This window comes from Staurois parvus, unplaced genomic scaffold (assembly GCF_062004578.1).
Source record: "Staurois parvus isolate SC_StPar_1 unplaced genomic scaffold, SC_StPar_1.0 ptg000178l, whole genome shotgun sequence".
Lineage (NCBI taxonomy): Eukaryota > Metazoa > Chordata > Amphibia > Anura > Ranidae > Staurois > Staurois parvus.
Window position 1 is genome coordinate 4,317,258 of NW_028317974.1, and position 17,743 is coordinate 4,335,000.

The following is a 17,743-nucleotide window of genomic DNA, read 5'->3' on the forward strand; positions in this document are numbered from 1 at the left end:
AAAGGATACATGTCAGTCTTTATAAGCACATAAACTAATATTACTAGTAAAGTATCCTACGCTGCGATATGCTGATGTCTTTGTGGCTGGTGGTGTGACCCTTGATCTAGGGTCCAAGTTGTACAAGGCCTGGACTACTCTCCCAAATTGAGATCAAACACCTCCCCTTCCTTCTGTTACATCCAGCTTGTATGACCAGAATGCCAGTTTTTATGTAATCCATTTTTGATATTTTTGTAATCTGTAGTAAAAGCGTTTTCATTAGCTTTTTTATACCTAGCGGTGGGCTTTGTACAACTGGCTGCTAAATGCATGTGTTGTGCATTCAGTATGATCTGCTTTGCTTGTTTGGAGAATGCAGCCTATCTGGCCCAGTACTGGGAGCTGCTTTTTTTGCATAGGTAGCTGGGTGCCTTTAAATTTGTCCTTTTCCCACCAGGTGCTGGGTGAAGTGTTGTGCACACATGCGTCCTGCTCACCTTTCCCGCTATATACCATTGAGAAAACTCCCTGCTGCTATTCCTGCTCGTAAAGCAGCCACCTGAAACTCTGATTCCCAGTTCATTCCTTCTGTCCACCTACAATGACCTTGGTTACCTCCAGCCATCCGACCCTTACCAGCTACAGTATCTGGGTTGCATGAGTACTTGAGTCTTTACTTTGTAAACTAATCCTAAATTGCCTCACCTCTATGTGGTTGCTTCATGTTTTTTTCTAGACACAGAGGGGGACAGTCCTGCTACAACAGGTGTCCCCATCTCACATTCCACTAACAGTTCTTGAAAAGTTTGTTCCCCACCTTATAAGAGTGCTGACATCTGCAACCTTTATCTTCTCATAAACAAACTTGTATTCAGAGTCCTCCCAATCTCTGGCAGTTGAGGCTGAGCCCCTGCTTTGTTATCCTGGGTCTCTACCACAGTTGTGCAAGACCTTGAGGCCCAATTCACCCAGTTCATGGCTGACTTTGGCTACCTTAGCAGCTTCTGAGGCAATGGTTGCAGTAACTATGATTCTATGTCACTTCAATCTCTACTTGAAGAGATTATCCTTGAGCAGTCTTAGTCTTCTGTCATTACCACGGAATTGAAAGAGACTGGCTTTTCATGTGGTGCAAATTACTTTGAAACTGAAGGACCAACCTGAAACCTCCAGTCTCTGGTTTTTCAGATATCCTGCAGCTGCAAAGGCCTTCCCATTGCACCCACTGTTTGGGGTCTTCCTCGGTGTTGATTTGAGACATCCCGACATGCCCTCGACACTCACCAAATGCTTGCTATACTTGTTTCCATTTCTAAAATGTTTAATCAAACTGAATTTCTGCCCTCACAGTGAATCCATCAGTGGCCCACCTTAACAAGGAACCCTCTAGGGTAGTTGAAGGTGTCCCAGCATTCATGGATTCTACCAATGAGCATCTGGGAACCCTCTTAAAAACTCAGCACTCCCTGACGGGCCCTGCCCTTCTCACTACTATGGCTGTGATTTTAGTTTGTGACACAATGGCAAAATGATTACAGATCCTTTAAAAGAGTTTCCTCAACTAAGGCAGTGGATCCTTCACTGATAGAACATGTAAAGCAGATGGCTGGAGCTTTATACTGCTGAGACAGCCTGCTGGAAGCATCTCTATTGGTCTTTTGTCAATACACACGAGCAGAGCACTATCGTTAAAATGCTCTTATGCAGACCCTGGTTCCAAGGAGCACCTGAGCTGCATGGTCTTCGAGAGAGTGTCTCTTCAGTCCGACCCTTGATGTTATTATTAAGGATGTTACTCCAGGCAAGAGCTACCACCTGCCTCAGCATAAGAAGCTCAGGGAAAGGTTTGCCAATGTCCTACCTTTCGTGTCTTTACTCCTGGAGTATGTGTCTAGGCCCCTCAAACTTGGTTCTAAAGCCTGCTAATCCCTCAGGAAAGCCTTCATCAGCACTAAGATGCACCTACTTGCTAAAGTGGGGTTTGTTCAACTTCAGGATATTTTGCCTTTCAGACACTTGGGTGCAGAGAGTGATATTCAAGGGGTACAAACTAATCCTCCTTTCAGCTTCTCCCCTCCAAGCACTCTGTCACCGCACAGATTCAGAGACCTGCCTCTGCCCTTCTGTCTCCTGGATCAAGTTCATCGGCCCAGATCTTGTGTCAGATCAGTGACATGGGTTTCACTCTAATTTTGTCACCATTCTCTTCCGAAGGAGAACTTCTGCCTTCTCTGACCTTTCAGTCTTGTTCCAGCACCCTGATTGATCTCCAGGGTACTGGCCCCAGTGTTTGGTTAGTATGTTTCTACATCCCCTTGGCAGGTCACATGTTCTGGATACAGTTGAACAATGCCACAAGTGCATCAAGTGTACATCAGGATAGAACAAGAGATCTTGCTGCAATGAGAGGTAATCCTGAGCCAGGTTGAACTTTGTGTTCTAGTTCTTTTCACAGGGTTCATCTTGAATGCGGACAGTTGGTGGAAAGGCTTTCCCAGCTGGTTACATCTGCACATGCGGAAGCAATTCATACACCCAAGTGAATTTCATGACCTGCGTTACAGGGGAAGGATGCTGGATATGGACCCTCCTAATATCCTGGTTCAACTGCATGCTGAAGAGGCTCCTCTCCAGGTGCAGTAGTGGTAGTAGTGAATGCTCTTGTGCCTCTGTGGCATCTATACTCCTACATCTAGTCCTTTCTTCCTTTAATGCTTCTTCCTCTTCTGCTTTGCATTCTCAAGATAAAAGGCTTTCCGGCAATCTTACTTGCACTGGATTGACACTGGTCAATGCAGTTCGCTGACCTGTGAAGGCTCCTGACTGTTGCTGCATGGGCTCTAACATGTTGCATTTTGGGAGCAGAGAACATCTCTAAATCTAACTCTTACGATGCTTAAGGATAGGAAGTATATTCCAGCAAGGTTTATTAATATGGGCTTTGCTCTATGGTGTAGTCATCTTTTTGCAGATTGGTTGTACTAAGACTTGGCTTTCAGCACCATCAGGTCTGGATTATTCCTTGCAAATTCTAGTTAAGGCTAAGCTTCTTTCCCTTGCCTAAGTGCTTCCTTGGTAAGTACCCGTATACTTTACCACATTTGTGTCTTTTGACTCCATAGGATTAAACTTTGGTTTTTGTCACGTTTTTAGGGACCACTGTTTTGACTCCTTGGAGGTAGTTCTACTTTAATTCAACCTCAGGGGGTTCTTTACTGATTGTTATTGCTTCTGCTATGGGAATGTCTGACCTGACAGTGTTGCCAGTGATACCAGTAATGGAATCAGGTGAGTTGAGGCTTACAACCTTCTTCGGACTATTATGATCTCTGCAGTTTCTGATCTTTTACTCCACTGGGGCATCAATCTCTGGTCCCTCTGTATGACTCCAGTTCTTCGAGAGGAGCCTCTTTCCTGTTTGACCATAGTTCAGGCTATGAGTTCCTGTCTCTCAGCTACTGTCTCCCTTTTGATCATATCGTAAGGTCCCCGTGGAGTGATTTTGTTTTTCCTACCATTCTAGATGGTTCAGATAGACCATCTTTCAATCTTGTGGTCTTAGAAGTTGGTTTTCTCCCTTCCCCGTCAAGACATGCTTCATGGACTATGTGAGTGTTGATTGAGTTTACCAGAATCATACATCAATTTCCCAAAGCCAGGCTATCACTTGGTCTTCTGTTCTTACTTTATTTGCTACCAGGTGGAGGTTGCAGCCTCATCTGATGCCATTTTTGATCATAGTCTTCAGGCTTACAGTGAGTACATATATGCTCTTTCCTTAAGGTGGTTGTGAAGGCTGAAGGGTTTTTTTTTTTTTTACCTTTATGCATTCTATGTATGATGGTATAAAACTTCTGTGTGACGCTCACCGACCCTCCACCCCCATCCCCGCCTGCCCAATACCTACCTGAGCAGATCCCGATCCATGTGCATGAGAACAGCGGCTCTTCCAGCTCTCTTGGCTCAGAGACGGCAGCAGGAGCCAGTGAGGAGGGGGTGGGGCTCAGTAGCAAGCATGCACAAGTGCTGCCATAGAAAGTGGTTTGCTATGGGGGAACTCAGCAGGGGGGAGGAGCCAAGAGCGCCACTGGGGAACCCGGGAAGAGGAGGTTTTGGGCTGTTCTGTGCAAAACCTTTGCTCAGAGCAGGGAAGTATGACATATCGTTAATATCACTTTAACCATGCCCCTCAGCTTGGTGTATTGGCCTTGGCAGGCTGTAAAATGCATGTGCTTGAAATGTTGTTATTTTTGATCTGATTGTTTTTTTTAATTGGTTGGTGGTCTCAGGCACAAGGTCCGCCATGCTCTTGCACAGCTGTGTGCAGTGGTCCTTAGGAATGAAAAGTTGGAGCTCTGGCCAGAATTCATCCAGTTTGTGCTACAGGCATCTCACAGTAACATCCCAGAGCAGAGACAGGTTTGTTTTTCTCAGTGATTCTTGTATACCATTATTTTGCCTCCAAGTATGTCTCTTAATCGGTATGTGGGAGTCCATTGGGGGTCACAAAAGAACTTTTTTATACCAATGAACATTTCCTCAAAAACAGTGTCCCTAATTATATTCAGACGTTTTCCACTGACTTTCACGTGGAGAAAGTTCTGCATTCTTCAGCTTAGATAATAGTTTGCACGCTGTGATTTTTGTGACAGCGTTATGTCTTCCGCCAAGTGACAGGACATATTATGGTTGGAATAATATAAATAGTCCTATCCCTTTGCAGGTCTACCCACCAATTTCCGTAGTGCATGAGGTGACATCAGCATAGTCTGGGTGACAATCCAGGGACCTGGGGAAGATCGAGTAGCTCAAATCTTGCAAGATGATGCTCCAACACAATTCAGTAGTAGTAATCATAACTCATCGCAGGAGAAGCATAAAAGCGTTTACCTCTTGACCTAAGCATGTGTTACAAAGTAAAGGAAAGAGAGCTTTTTTTTCTGAAAGAAGCACTGAGGCTGCCTTTAGTTTCCCATCTGAAAATACAAGTTGCCTGGCTATTATGCTGGCTCACTGGTTTCAATACTTTGAGCCAGAGCAATTATGAAGATCACAAAAGGCAAAGTAAAGCCAAAACTCCTAACCTACAACTTGTTCTGGCTTATGGGACCCATAAGTGCAGTAAAGCCGGCCATAAATGGTTCGATTCGAAGCATCTATGGGCAAGGCTGATTGTACCCAAGTTGATACATCACTCGACTTGGGTACAAACTGCATGTTGGGTTTTTACATGTGATTATTGCCAGTGACTATAGCCACTAGCAATAATCACTGTGTTCTCCCAGCAGGGACGGCTTGCGGGGAGAATGTAGCAGCTCAGCAGGAGGGATTCTTCCATCAACACTGACCCACATTGCAGAAAAGAAAATCGAATCCTAAGGCCTGCCTAAGACAGCCAGGTGACTAGCATTTGCATAATGAGAAGGTGGCACTTTTAGGTGTCTAAGGATGGTAGTATGTGAGTTTGCCTAGGAGGTTTATGTAGGTTTTTCTTTCTGACCCTTAGCATTGCTAGTGTGTCTTTGTATTTTATTAGTCTATGTGTTTGTTGTAGAGAAGGTCTATTGTACAAATTAAAAACACTTTTATTTTTGTTCTGAAAGGGTGGTGCTGTTTTTTCCTAATGCATTTTCTGTATTAAGGTAAAAAACCTTCCAATACATGTTCACCCCCAACACTTAGTCCTCTCACACTCCAGCACTGTCTCCAGCAGCAGCACTGCTCTCTCTTCCTGGTTTCGCAGGAGCTGTACGCTCTTGCTGCTGTCAGCCAGATCCCATGAGGAGGGAGCAGGGGGATACACACAGCCTGTCTTGGGAGCCCGCCCGCCCGCCTGCACAGGTTCCCCTATAGCACAACAGCTTGCTATGGGGGCAGCCAGTGGAAGAAGGAGAACACGGTGCTGGCGGGCGACTCCAGAAGAAGATTAAGGGGCCATGCTGTGCAATATTGTTACACAGAGCCGGTAACTATAACATCTTTTATTTTAGAAAAAAGAAAAAAAATTACTTTTATCACTTTCAAATTAGCCTGTTATGTCCAAAGTACCATTTTCTTGATTATGTCACACTCTTCATTTTAGGTTGGACTCTTGGTTCTCCGCTGTGCTCTTGATCTCAGTGCTGAAATTTTCCATCCTCACTTCGCAGATTTGATTAAACTTTTTAATCGAACCTTGTGTGATCTTCAGAATGGACCATCGCTCTTTTACACTGTGCAGTCTCTTACCAGCATCGTGCCTGAGTTTGTTGGTAATGAAACAGTAAGTGTATAGTAACCAGCATCTGCTTTCATTATCCACTTGTTTTTACTTAACCTTTATCTTATTTTTACCTGCCTGCCACCAGAACCAGCTGAGGCCTTTGATTCCTAAATTAGTAACCGCTATCAAGCAGTTGATACAAATCAACGAGGTAAGTCTTACAATTTGTGCTGCTCCCACTAACCATTCTGCTCTTACATGTAGTGTTGTTGGCTTACTTTAACCCCTTGACTTGCTTGTGTTTGCTGCCAACTCTTTGCTCTTGCTTTTCCTTCAGGGTTTATAATCCTCGCCCCCTTTAGGTATATTGGCCTTCCTGGTTGTTTTATTACCAGGCATCCATGCTTCAGGTGTTCAAAGCTGCTCCCTTGCTTGACTTTGTTTCTGATAATTTATTGATCTCAGACCAGTTGCTTACCCACAAGGGTTATGCAATTCTATTGAAGTATCCCCAATTCTATCCACTGTAAACTGTTACTCCTGTCCAGCAATGAACATAGAGGGGGATTTATCAAAACTGTAGCAGGCAGAATCTGGAGCAGCTAGGCATGGCCTCTAGACAGCATATTTTATTTAATTTTAAAAGCTTAAAGTGGTAGTAAAGTCTTGGTATTTATCTGCTGACAGGCAGGGTTTTTATAACAGAAGAGACCCTAGTGGTCTCTTCTGTCATAAATGACCCCCCTGCCCATCAGTGGGTAATGTGATCTGAGCCACACATGCGCAGCTCAGGTCACATTTACTGCCCGCTGTCTGCCGCAGCGATGTGACTCCCATGTGCATGCCCAGGAGTGACATCGATGCAGCCCAGCCATTGAAGCTGCCGAAGATCTGAAATCCAGGGGACCTGTGACAGCGCTGTGCTGGAGGGTTCAGTTTCTAGGTAAGTCTGTCCTAATGTGTTTGCATTCAATGCATACTAATACGTTATGACCTAAACCTGCCAGGGGACCAGCTTTTTTGTTTTTAATACACAAGTTTACTACTGCTTTAACTGACAAGCTGAAGATAAGCTGATTGATTACTATGCACAGATGCTCCAGATTCAGTCTGCTCCACTTTTAGTAAGTTCCCCTCATAGAATCTAGTGGTAGCAGGGTTGCATTAGGTGCATTTGATTGAGGCAGTCGCAGTGGATTTATTGACTTTAGCATAGCTGCAATCTTTCCTGGAGAGTTTTAGCAGCAGGCCACCAATTTATTTTACTTGACTAGAGGTACTGTTTAACAGGTTCCCGCCTGGCCTATAGCCAGATGGGCGGCCTGCAAAACCCCTCGTCCCTCCGAGTGGTCGCCATATGGCGTCCTTTCGGGCATGCGCAGTTTGCATGCCCTCAGAGCCGCACAGTGGCGCGATCTGTCACCGGCCGTGTACCTTGGACTCGGCCCATGACAGATCTCAGTACCAGCCCCGTTGCTGGTACCATGTGACCTGCTGTGACCAATCACAGCAGGTCACGTGACAGTTGTATACAATGGATGTCTTCATTCATGCCATCCATTGTATACTAGTGTGTCTAGTTGTGAATGGTCACAGCGATCACATGCCCGTGCTGGGCCAATCACAGCCCAGCTGTGTCATGTGATTAGCCGTGACCAAATCACCACTAAGCACACAAAAAAAAAAAACCCTGACTGAATCGATGTCATTCAGGTAAATGCTTGCTTATTGCAAAGTAATTCTTGTAAATTGTGTAAAAAAAAAAAAAAAAAACCAAATACTGATCACTTCCCCAAAGTAGTACAATGTTACTATGGTAACATTGTATTACTTTGGTCATAGTGAAATATGAAAAAAAATATGAAAAAAAAATCTTAAAAAAAGTAATAAAAAAAATTAACTTTTTTTTTTCATACTGTCACCAGTCAGTGTCCCTGATCACTGCCATGCCAGTTATGATGACGCTGTACTGCACTGGTGACAGTATGTAAAAAAAATTGTGAAATAATTTTTTTTCATTTTTCGAAAAACTATGACAAAAAAAAATATAACTTCAAAAAACTCGCCATGCCTGTTATGAAATACGTCAGACTGTCTACTTTGCAAAAAGGGGTCATTTGGGGGATATCTGTATTGTTCTGACATTCTTGGACCTCAAGAAATTAGATTGGCTGTCAGTACTTCAGGATTGATCAATATTCAGATATATCCCATAGCTTGTGAACGCTAGAACTTTCCTACAAACTAAAAAATACATCCTAATTTGGGTTATTTTCACCAAAGACATGTAGCAGAATACATCTTGTCCTAAATTTATGAAGAACAATTATTTATTTGCAAACTTTTATAACAGAAACAAAGAAAAATGTGGGTTTTTTTTTTTCAAAATTTTCGGTCTTTTTTTGTTAATTTAGCAAAAAATAAAAACCCCAGTGGTGATTAAATACCACCAAAAGAAAGCTCTAGTTGTCTGAAGAAAATTATAAAATTTTAGTTTGCGTACAATGTTGTATGACCGCGCAATTGTCATTCAAAGTGTGAGAGCGCTGAAACCTGAAAAATGGAGTGTGCAGGAAGGGGGTAAAAGTGCCCTGTATGGAACCGGTTAAATACAAATGTGTAACTATGTTTGGGATTTTTTTCAGTTCTTGGTTACCTTGTTTTTTCAACTTCCACATCTCTTACAAGCATTGGGACTTTAAATGTGTTATGTCATATAAACCACACAAATACATTTTTACAACATTAAATTGTAATTGTACATTAATTCCACAATTAAAATCTGTTTTCCCACAGTAAAAGAATGCAATCTCTATTTTATTTACAATACCGTCTCCTTTATTTACAATACTCCTTCACGTTAATACCCTATTTAACCCTTACCCTTCAGCATCTATTGCATCTCTTGGAAAAATTATCTGTAATCTATTGCCTGCTGATCAGATGGTGAAATTTGGGCAATTTCCAACTTGGGTTCTTAAGCCCACTTCTCCAGGAATTGTGAAGTCTGTATTACATAAAACAAGGCAATAATTACTACATAAAATAGCACTATAATTACATATACAATAATACATCCTGTTACATCATTTTCACATTTTGGATTTCTCGGGTACATAAAAAGAGTTTCTAACATATATCACACTAATTGCTTACATTATATTAGATTGGACTGGGCAGACAACCGAGCACCTCACCAACCTCTCCCTTTTGGTTGCTATACTGTCAGGTCCATAAATATTGGGACATCGACACAATTCTAACATTTGTGGCTCTATACACCACCACAATGGATTTGAAATGAAAGGAACAAGATGTGCTTTAACTGCAGACTGTCAGCTTTAATTTGAGGGTATTTACATCCAAATCAGGTGAACGGTGTAGGAATTACAACAGTTTGCATATGTGCCTCCCACTTGTTAAGGGACCAAAAGTAATGGGACAATTGGCTTTTCAGCTGTTCCATGGCCAGGTGTGTGCTATTCCCTCATTATCCCAATTACAATGAGCAGATAAAAGGTCCAGAGTTCATTTCAAGTGTACTATTTGCATTTGGAATCTGTTGCTGTCAACTCTCAAGATGAGATCCAAAGAGCAGTCACGATCAGTGAAGCAAGCCATCATTAGGCTGAAAAAAACAAAACAAACCCATCAGAGAGATAGCAAAAACATTAGGCGTGGCCAAAACAACTGTTTTGAACATTCCTAAAAAGAAGGAACGCATCGGTGAGCTCAGCAATACCAAAAGACCCGGAAGACGACGGAAAACAACTGTGGTGGATGACCGAAGAATTCTTTCCCTGGTGAAGAAAACACCCTTCCCAACAGTTGGCCAGATCAAGAACACTCTCCAGGAGGTAGGTGTATGTGTGTCAAAGTCAACAATCAAGAGAAGACTTCGCCAGAGTGAATACAGAGGGTTCACCACAAGATGTAAACCATTGGTGAGCCTCAAAAACAGGAAGGCCAGATTAGAGTTTGCCAAACGACATCTAAAAAAGCCTTCACAGTTCTGGAACAACATCCTATGGACAGATGAGACCAAGATCAACTTGTACCAGAGTGATGGGAAGAGAAGAGTATGGAGAAGGAAAGAAACTGCTCATGATGCTAAGCATACCACCTCATCAGTGAAGCATGGTGGTGGTAGTGTCATGGCGTGGGCATGTATGGCTGCCAATGGAACTGCTTCTCTTGTATTTATTGATGATGTGACTGCTGACAAAAGCAGCCGGATGAATTCTGAAGTGTTTCGGGCAATATTATCTGCTCATATTCAGCCAAATGCTTCAGAACTCATTGGACGCCGCTTCACAGTACAGATGGACAATGACCCAAAGCATACTGCAAAAGCAACCAAAGAGTTTTTTAAGGGAAAGAAGTGGAATGTTATGCAATGGCCAAGTCAATCACCTGACCTGAATCCGATTGAGCATGCATTTCACTTGCTGAAGGCAAAACTGAAGGGAAAATGCCCCAAGAAAAGCAGGAACTGAAGACAGTTGCAGTAGAGGCCTGGCAGAGCATCACCAGGGATGAAACCCAGCGTCTGATGATGTCTATGCGTTCCAGACTTCAGGCTGTAATTGACTGCAAAGGATTTGCAACCAAGTATTAAAAAGTGAAAGTTTGATTTATGATTATTATTCTGTCCCATTACTTTTGGTCCCTTAACAAGTGGGAGGCATACATGCAAACTGTTGTAATTCCTACACCGTTCACCTGATTTGGATGTAAATACTCTCAAATTAAAGCTGACAGTCTGCAGTTAAATCACATCTTGTTCGTTTCATTTCAAATCCATTGTGGTGGTGTATAGAGCCAAAAATGTTAGAATTGTGTTGATTTCCCAATATTTATGGACCTGACTGTGTATCATATGAAGTGGTGAAAAACCGATATAATATATAGCGACCAATAGAACTAAGCACCATAAAAGTGATAACTGAACAATAATTTGGTTAATTGACAGATCAACTAGAAAAAAAAAAAAGTTGGCATACCGATGTCATTCACAATCCAATGATAATGTGACTCCCAGAGAGCTTTGTCTGATCCACTCCCTTCCCAGGTCCAGTCTAATATTCATGTAAGCATTTTGTTTGTTAAATATTGAAAACAATCTTTATGTATCAGAGATATCTGAAATGTGAAACTGATTTACTGTATATGGATGTATTAATATATCTACATATATATTTTTCGAGTGTTATTTTATGTACTGATTATTTTCTTTTTTTTTTAATGAAAAACAGCCTTCACTATTTGATAAGCACACAAGAGTTTACAGATCATTTTTTCCATGGGATGTAATAGATGCTGAAGGGTGGGGATTAAATAGATTATTAATGTGGAGAAGTACATATACATTTATTGGTTTTATCGCATAAATGTGATGTCGTCTGACATGTCATATGGATGTGGGAAGATATTGGCTCTATGGGGCTGTGCAAACATTGTACTATTTTACTGTTGGCAAACATATTTTTAATTGTGGAAAAGTACATGTAAATAATTTTATGTTGAAAAAAAATGTATTTGCGTATTTTATATGATATATAACATGATAGGGCTCATACAGATGGATGATTAAACCCATACTCCTTGTAGAGCTGCTGGGAGAGGTGTGTGCAGGCTCTGCCTTTTGGATCCATGCCTCTGCTTCTGCCTGTATATCAAACTTTGACATGCTGGTGCTGCGTGTGCTCTCCACTTCTATGCGCTGCCTGCATGCAGCTCTAAGGTGCATGCAAACGCATCTGCCTGCAACTTTGCATGCAGAACAGGCTTAATCACCCATCTGAATGAGCCCATATAGAACACCTACACCTAATTCCAATGCATGTAAGAGATGTGTAAATACTACTAAGAGGGACATGGTGTAATCTTCTTTGTGGCCAGTGGTAGTATTGAGACACTTGTTTTTTCAATGTATCTTTCCCAGGTTCAAGCTTGTGAAGCAATGGAAGTCTTTGATGAACTGATGGAAAGTGAAGTGTCTGTTATTGTTCATTGCTTAGCAGAGGTCATTCACTTCTGTCTTGAGGTATTTCATTGAACTTTTTTTTTTTAATATATATAATATAAATATATAATTTTTTTTTCTTTTTTTTTTATTTATTTATTTTATTTATTTCAGGTACTTATATAAAATTGAATTTGTATTTAGATTTCTCAATAAATATGTTTGCCATTACATAGTATATGTGCATAGTCCTTAGCCATTTCTGCTGTAAACTTTCTCTACAGCATCCTTATTTTGGGTGTTAAAGGGAGTCAGATGAAAATGTAAAGGAAATGTACAAGCGAGAAGATCTGAAAGCATACCATTAGAATGACTCTAAGGGGTTGTAGAACATATAGGGTACCCCAGACTTGTCTTCTGTCTCAGAACACTTGCAGCTAAGTAGCGTGGCAAACAAATAATAAAACTGCTAAAGACACTAATTTTTTTATAATTGCTAAAGTTTTCTAGAAATGTCTAGCAATGAATTCACTTGAAGAGAAAAGGCAGCTTAGTAAAAGCGTAACTTTTATTCTTGTCTGATGCAGATCGCTGTGAACAAGTCTCTTTCTGATGATCTCCGTGTAAAGGCACTTTACTGCATCCGCTTCCTCATTAAACTCAAAAGCAAGGTAAGTTGTAGGATTCTAGAAATGTAATGTTTTAATAGCTTGTACCAGTATGGCATAACATATGGAAGGTCTTGATGAGAACAAGTTGGCTAAAGTGGAAACAAACCCATCTATCCTTTGGAGCCAAAGACAGTATAATCCTACCCTCTAAGATATGCAGTTTCAATTGTGCGGCACTTGTGATCAGTTAACACCAGCCATTTGAGGGCTTGAGTGTTTTGTTGAGAACTGACATAAACACATGAAAAGCTTTGACAGTTATCACCAGAGGAATGCCTAGAATGTAGCATACACTACACATGTGCTAGTGGGCAGAAAGTAAACGAAAACACAGCTGAAAACTACATTGGTGTGTTTGATATTTATTGAGCATCAATCTTTCTTTTAGGAAACGGTTAAAAACATGGGTTTTACTATAATGCCTTGTTCACACAGGTGTATCATAGTGTACAAAAGTTCAAAGACCGCACTGGGACACAGGTGTTTCATGCACCCCCGTGCAGGCAGTCCCATTCCTGTTAGTTGGGACACAGCTATACAACAGCTGCGAATCCCAATTTGAGAGCCATGCAGGTGAATGGCCTAAAACACAGACACAGTGTGCATTCAGGGCCACACAAAAAAACAGCCAGTTGAGCTGTGGTTTTACCACCCCCCAACCGCCCACCTAAAGTCTAAATATAGTTAAAGGGGCTGTTCACATGCTGCTGAAAATTTAATGCAGCAAGTCGAGTTGACAAACAGCATTGCCTGTCAAACTCTGCCATTCAAATCGATGGATCTGTGTCACAACTACAAGTCAAATGCATGGTTCACTGTTGCAGCTTGTTAAACCCATTGCAAATTTCTCCTTTACAAAAAACAAAAACAAAAAAAAAATCAGGAATTCAGGATCACCTCCTGAATGCCTGACAATGGCTGCTTAGCTGCACTATGAAAAGCAGTCAAACCCAGATCACTTTTACTTCCAACTAAATTTGGATTTAGTTCCACTTTAAGTTCCTTATAGCTACCACAGGAATTAAAGGGGGACTTACTGTCCCTATTAGTCAGTTTTATATTATGTGTAATGTAAACGAGTTGTAAGAGTACTGGCTTTTGTAGCCAGGGAAGGAGGGAAAAAACAGCCATGTGATTGTTCAGCTCAGGCTCTCAATGAATATTAAAAGCCAGAAGGTGGCTGGACTCTGCAAACTCCACTTATACCTGCCAAACTGGTATTCTCCAAATGTTCATTTGGGGGACAAAGTAGAGAGGCTGTCAGGAGCATGCAGTACAGCCAGAACACTTCCAGGTGGCTCTGTCATCCCTGGACTAGATTGGGGTAATCCCAGTCCACCAAGGGAGGGCTCCCAGCAGCGTGCAGAACATTGCAGTTAATCACCACCTGATAGCTTCTGGTAGGCTGGAACTGGAAAGTGTCTCAGCATTGTGCCGGTCTGTTTCTGTCTGACCTTCATGTCTTGTACCTGCTATTCCCTCTGCCATTCTGCCCCCTTGCCTGACTTCACTTTGCCCTACTTCTCTTGCTTGTTTCCCTGAGGTATTTTAGTACAGAGGTAGCTTGTAGTTAGTTATTCACTGCACTTGCACGTGTGTTACACCATCTGTTAATTGTTTTTTTTTTGTGTGCATGTGTTTGGTGTTGTATGCTTACTAATAAATTGGATTGTCTTCTTTACCACTTGCCGACCGCAGTTAGCCGAATGACGGCTTCACTGCGGCCGGCCAGTTCTGGGAGGGCATCCTATGACGTCCTCCTAGAACGCGCTCTCCTGCGCGCCCCCGGCGATTTCCGTGATCGCTGTGTCCTACAGACACAACTGATCACGTGATGTGGTAAAAGGCCAATCACTGCGGCCTTTTACGACGTGATCAGCCGTGTCCAATGACACACTGATCACCGGGACATGTAATTGCCGATTATCAGCTGCACTTTACTCACTCTGTCACAGCGTGAGGAAAGTGCTGCTGAGAACCGGCAGTTGTCAGAGGAGGGATTAGCACCGATCATCAGGGCACCGATGATCAGTGCCCTGATGACCTGTGCCCAGCAGTGCCACCCACCTGTGCCCAGCATCAGTGTCACCAGTCAGCGCCCATCAGTGCTGCCTATCTGTGCCACCTATCAGTGCCCATCAGTGCTGCCTTATCAACGCACATCAGTGAAGGAGAAAAATTACCTGTTTGCAAAATTTTATAGTAGAAACAAAGAAAAAATTTTTTTTTCAAATTAATTTTTTGCGCTATAAACAAAAAAACAAAACAATCAGCGGCAAGTAAATGCCACAAAAAGAAAGCTCTATTTGTGTGAAATAAATGATAAAAATTTCATATGGGTACAATGTTGCATAACCGCGCAATTGCCATTCAAAACGCGACAGCGCTGAAAGCTGAAAATTGGCCTGGTCAGGAAGGGGATATAAGTGCCCGGTAGGCAAGTAGTTAAATAGTGGTATCTCCCTATATGTACCGGTAGTTTAAATACCTGGTCTCACTAGACCATGGATAACCACTTACTGGTTTTCTGATGGAGGCGTGGATACTTCCAAGTAGGGTATACCCCTTTGCACAGAAACAAGGAGCACAAATACAGTTTCAGTCAAGCTGTTTCTCATTGAAACCTAGATCAAGTCTGCTAATAAGGAATCTGTCACTGCTCTGATATTTAACCATAAATTTCAACTTGAACTATTGAGCACTGTAAACAGATATTTTACTACAGATGAAAAAAACTAGAAAATCTGCAAAAAATGGAGCTGTAGGCTCCAGCAGCTGGCTGCTTGTGAAAATATAAAATATTTACAGACAACATTTCTAACTGACTTGAAATAAAATAAAAAATATTTTTTTAGTTTTGTCAAGTAGTGAAAATGTGCACAAATTCCTTTAAGAATCAATGAATTCCTGGCATTAAACCACCTTTTTAAATGTAGCCGCAGTGTTTGTTACTCTTTTACCTTTCTTCTATTGTGTTTGATACGATAATTTGTACTGTATCTTATCCTAGTCCATCTTGAAGCAGAAGTTGCTGCCTCAGATTCTCAATGCAGTGTTCCCCATCATGTGTGCTGAGCCTCCTCCTGGGCAATTAGACCCTGAAGACCAGGAGATGAGGATGAGTTATTGGAAGATCAGGCTGAGGTGCAGTTACCCAAACACTATGCAGTCCAGGTCAGTAGTGATATATATGAAATACCATCTTTAATTGTTGGGTCATGTGTTTTTTTTTTGTTTTTTTTTGTTTTTTTTTAAGTGTTTAATTTGAATGTGTCTGTTTTATAGGTCATTGATATCCTGGCCCTTCATCTGCCTCCCGAGAAATTGTTTTCTCAACTGGTAAACAAATATTCGCTAGTAATGACTTTTATTCCTCTGTGTCTTGTTTTTGTCTAAGTTGTAGCTCTGCCATGTATGCAGTGGTTGATTTTTATTATTGACTGAAACTATAGTTATATTGTTGAACACCAGTAGAACTTCCATGTCTTAGGAAGTTGTGAGAATTTCACCTCTGATTGATTCTTTACAAGCTTAGCTAGACTTACCCTCCTTTTTGTTAACTTTTTTTTCCCTAGACCCCACTCATGGAGCCTTGTCTCCTTAGCAAAAATCCTTATGAGCGGAAAGCTGGGCTAATGTGTCTTGCCGTTCTCAGTGAGGGTTGTGCGGATCACATTCGGAACAAGTATGTTTGACTATGCATTATCTGAATATTATTTCCTATGGTGGAATCTTTTATATAGAAACCTATAACACAAAAAGGTCCATGAACTGGTATTGTTTCATTCTATCGATAGAAACACAACTTTCCGCACTTGCCCCTACTTATGTATTGTGACGTGGATTGTTATTTTATTTGGAAAAAAGGCACTTCTTCAGTAAAAGGAACTTACTTTTGTAGTGCTGCATGATTCACGGTGCCTGAAATGTCACCCAACCAATGCAACATTGTAGGACTGCAGAATAGCCTGTGGCTGCTATGGCACCCAAGCATAAATTAAATGTGTAAGTGAAAGTCTGAATGAGTGCTTCTTTGAAACCTTTAACAAGAGAATAAATGGAAGCTGAAGTTTCTGGTCATTGTCCAGTATCCTGGCCTCAATACTTTATCACAATTTAGAAAAAGCTTGCAACTATTGAACTTCCAACCTCATGTCCAATCACTATCAAAATCATGCAGGCTCCACCTCCGCAACATCTCCAAGATAGGTACATTCCTCACCCCAGACACTACTACACAACTCGTACACTCCCTTATCTTACGCCTGGACTACTGCAACTCCCTTCTCACTGGCCTACCCAAACAAACGCTATCCCCACTCCAGCCTATCCTGAACTCAGCGGCTAGACTCATCCACCTCACCAACTGCTCCACATCTGCCTCCCCCCTCTGCCAATCTCTTCATTGGCTCCCGATTGCCCAACGCAATAAATTCAAATTACTAACTCTGACCTACAAAGCCATTCACAACGCTGCCCCAAACTACCTAACTGGCCTGATACCCAAATACCACCCTACCCGTGCCCTTCGCTCCTCACAGGACCTCCTACTCTCTAGCTCCCTGGTCTCCTCCTCCCACGCCCGACTCCAGGACTTCCCCCATCCTCTTGAACTCCCTACCCCAATCCATCAGACTGCACATACCCTCCTCACCTTCAGGCGCACCCTGAAAACCCATCTCTTCAGGGAAGCCTACCCCACCCTCACCAAACAACTGATCTCCTCCACTCCTCCCACCACTCCATCCCCCACAGCCACTTCCTCCTGTATCACTATCCCCTCCCTCCTAGATTGTAAGCTCGAAAGAGCAGGGCCCTCGAACCCCTCGTGTATTGTATTGTTTCTGTCTTGTCTCATGTTCTGTCCCCTCGCTATTGTACAGCGCTGAGCAAATCCTTTGGCGCTATATAAATACTGTATAA

At 42.1% G+C, this 17,743-nt stretch overlaps 1 protein-coding gene across 1 annotated transcript in view; it reads left to right on the forward strand.

The window, feature by feature from the left end:
• The window catches only part of IPO4 (importin 4), a 132,563-nt gene that overhangs the window by 18,554 nt on the left and 96,266 nt on the right, over positions 1 to 17,743 (forward strand). The window contains 9 exon segments of the mRNA XM_089677176.1: positions 4,272 to 4,401; positions 6,065 to 6,244; positions 6,330 to 6,395; positions 12,129 to 12,230; positions 12,737 to 12,820; positions 15,831 to 15,930; positions 15,933 to 15,994; positions 16,106 to 16,159; positions 16,396 to 16,505. Of these exon segments, the coding sequence (XP_089533302.1) occupies positions 4,272 to 4,401; positions 6,065 to 6,244; positions 6,330 to 6,395; positions 12,129 to 12,230; positions 12,737 to 12,820; positions 15,831 to 15,930; positions 15,933 to 15,994; positions 16,106 to 16,159; positions 16,396 to 16,505 (888 nt within the window).